General features: G+C 41.6%; 1 protein-coding gene across 5 annotated transcripts in view; it reads right to left on the bottom strand.

Annotated features, from left to right (window-relative positions):
- The window catches only part of birc6 (baculoviral IAP repeat containing 6), a 99,878-nt gene that overhangs the window by 83,789 nt on the left and 14,241 nt on the right, over nucleotides 1–1,848 (bottom strand). For all 5 annotated transcript variants that reach the window (XM_015401638.1, XM_015401642.1, XM_015401639.1 and 2 more), the window contains exon 3: nucleotides 130–267. In XM_015401638.1, coding sequence (XP_015257124.1) covers nucleotides 130–267 — 138 coding nt within the window. The remainder of the gene's footprint in view (nucleotides 1–129; nucleotides 268–1,848) is intronic.

Below are 1,848 nucleotides of genomic sequence, written 5' to 3'. Positions count from 1 at the left end.
CTACGTGGGGAATAAGTTCCATGTAAGTTATCTGATCGTTTAAAGGGCCAGTTCAGCAGCACAGCTCCCAATAAATGGGGTTGGATTCCAGCCACAGCGTTTCAGAAGGACGAGCTGCCGTTAGCTTACCTTGGCTACTTTGTGATTGGCCGCCGTCTCATGTGACGTGTTCTTCAGCCCCTCTTTAAGCTGGCTGATAAACTGCTCGTAGCCCTCAGTGCTGGACACATCGATCTTCTCCTGACAAGCTGACAGCATCTGCTGGGCCTAAAAAACAAGCAAACACAAAAACTTTCAGTTCCACCACCCAACCTTTAAAAACTTTAGCAACAAGAAACCTGCCCGCTTTTCTCTTTTCTGGTTATGCAATGAAATAAGTTCCTTCTTTGTCCCTTTTTAAGCGGAAAACATCAGATTTGAATCCAAGGAGCTGGTGAAGATTCTCAGTCATCCAGGTCATAGTCATTCCAAAAAAGTCCAGCGGATTGCTTTTCTTTTTTTTTTTTTACTTTTTTGGAATCCAAGGAGAAAATATCTAAATTATAGACGGAGCTGTAGGGCCATACGGAGCCTTTATGTTTTAAACACAGAGAATAAGGCCATCGTGATATCAGACGGCCTCTTTGGTTTATTTTTCCATCAGAGTTTCCAACATCAAAGCAGGATATTTGAAGTGGATCCCCCTGAAAGTCCGAGTTCAGAGTCAGAGAGCTAAGCCAACACAACCTAATCAAACATTTGCCTTTATTGGTTAATGAACCTAGAATCTAGAATAAAAGGATCTCATTGATCGACGAATCAATGTGCTAAAATCAGGAGTTTCCTCTTTCATCAAGAGGATCTTTCCATAACAAGAAGGGCTTATTATTTTCTTAGAAAATGTTTAAGGCTACGTTCATGGAGCAGCCTGAAGTGACCCAAATCTGACTTTTTTTACCCATATGCGACCTGGATCCGATCTTTTCATGAGTCTGAACAACTCAGATCTGATTTTTTTCCCAATGCGATGCAGGCCCTGAATCTGATATTATCAAATGCGACCTGTGTCTGAACAGAAAGCAGCATGACGCGCGTGCTGCTTCATTTTTGATGTTTGTATAAGTTTAGTTCTGACGCGCGGCTGAAGCATCTTTGCTGCTCCAGCTGCGCGCTGAAAAGCGGGTCTGATGCACGTTGGGTGGAGCTACCCTATCCTTTCTTTGCCTGTTACAATGGCAGCTATGTTTGCTGTGATCAGTAGGTAAAAAGTAGTTTTAATGCTTTTAAGTGAGAAAGTCCTGAAAGTATCATCTTTGCAGTCAGTTCCTCCAGTTCAGCGGTCCCCAACCTTTTTTGCACCACGGACCGCTGTATGTCAGATAGGGGTGTAAATCACATCCATCATGGCGATTCGATTCAGTATCGATTTCCTGACCCAACAATTCGATTATTTTCGATACTCAAGAATACACCACGATTCGATGAATCGATCAAATTTTTTTTACACCTTACAGGCTAAACAAAGTTTAAAGTTTGAAATAAATCAATGAAAGCTGTAATATCGTTATGCATTTTTTTTTTAGAAACAACAGCAAATAACAGAAGTAGAAAAGTTGCATCAAAAAATACTGCAAAAATACTGCATTTGGCATAAAATCAAATACAAACAGCATAAAAATAAAACAAGCCGGTCCCATCTAGGCGTAATCGGAGACAATGACACACGAAGTGCGCTCCTGATGTCCAGTCTGCTCCGTAGCTTTGTTTTGGTCGCTGTAACTGCAGAAAATCCCGCTTCACAAAGATAGGATGTTATAGATAGGATGCGTCTTGAGCTGATTTAACCTGTGTCAAGAGGCACAGATGCAC

This window comes from Cyprinodon variegatus, unplaced genomic scaffold (genome assembly GCF_000732505.1).
Source record: "Cyprinodon variegatus isolate N-32 unplaced genomic scaffold, C_variegatus-1.0 Scaffold1242, whole genome shotgun sequence".
Lineage (NCBI taxonomy): Eukaryota > Metazoa > Chordata > Actinopteri > Cyprinodontiformes > Cyprinodontidae > Cyprinodon > Cyprinodon variegatus.
Note: the sequence above shows the minus strand (reverse complement) of the source record. Positions and strands in the feature narration are given on the sequence as shown.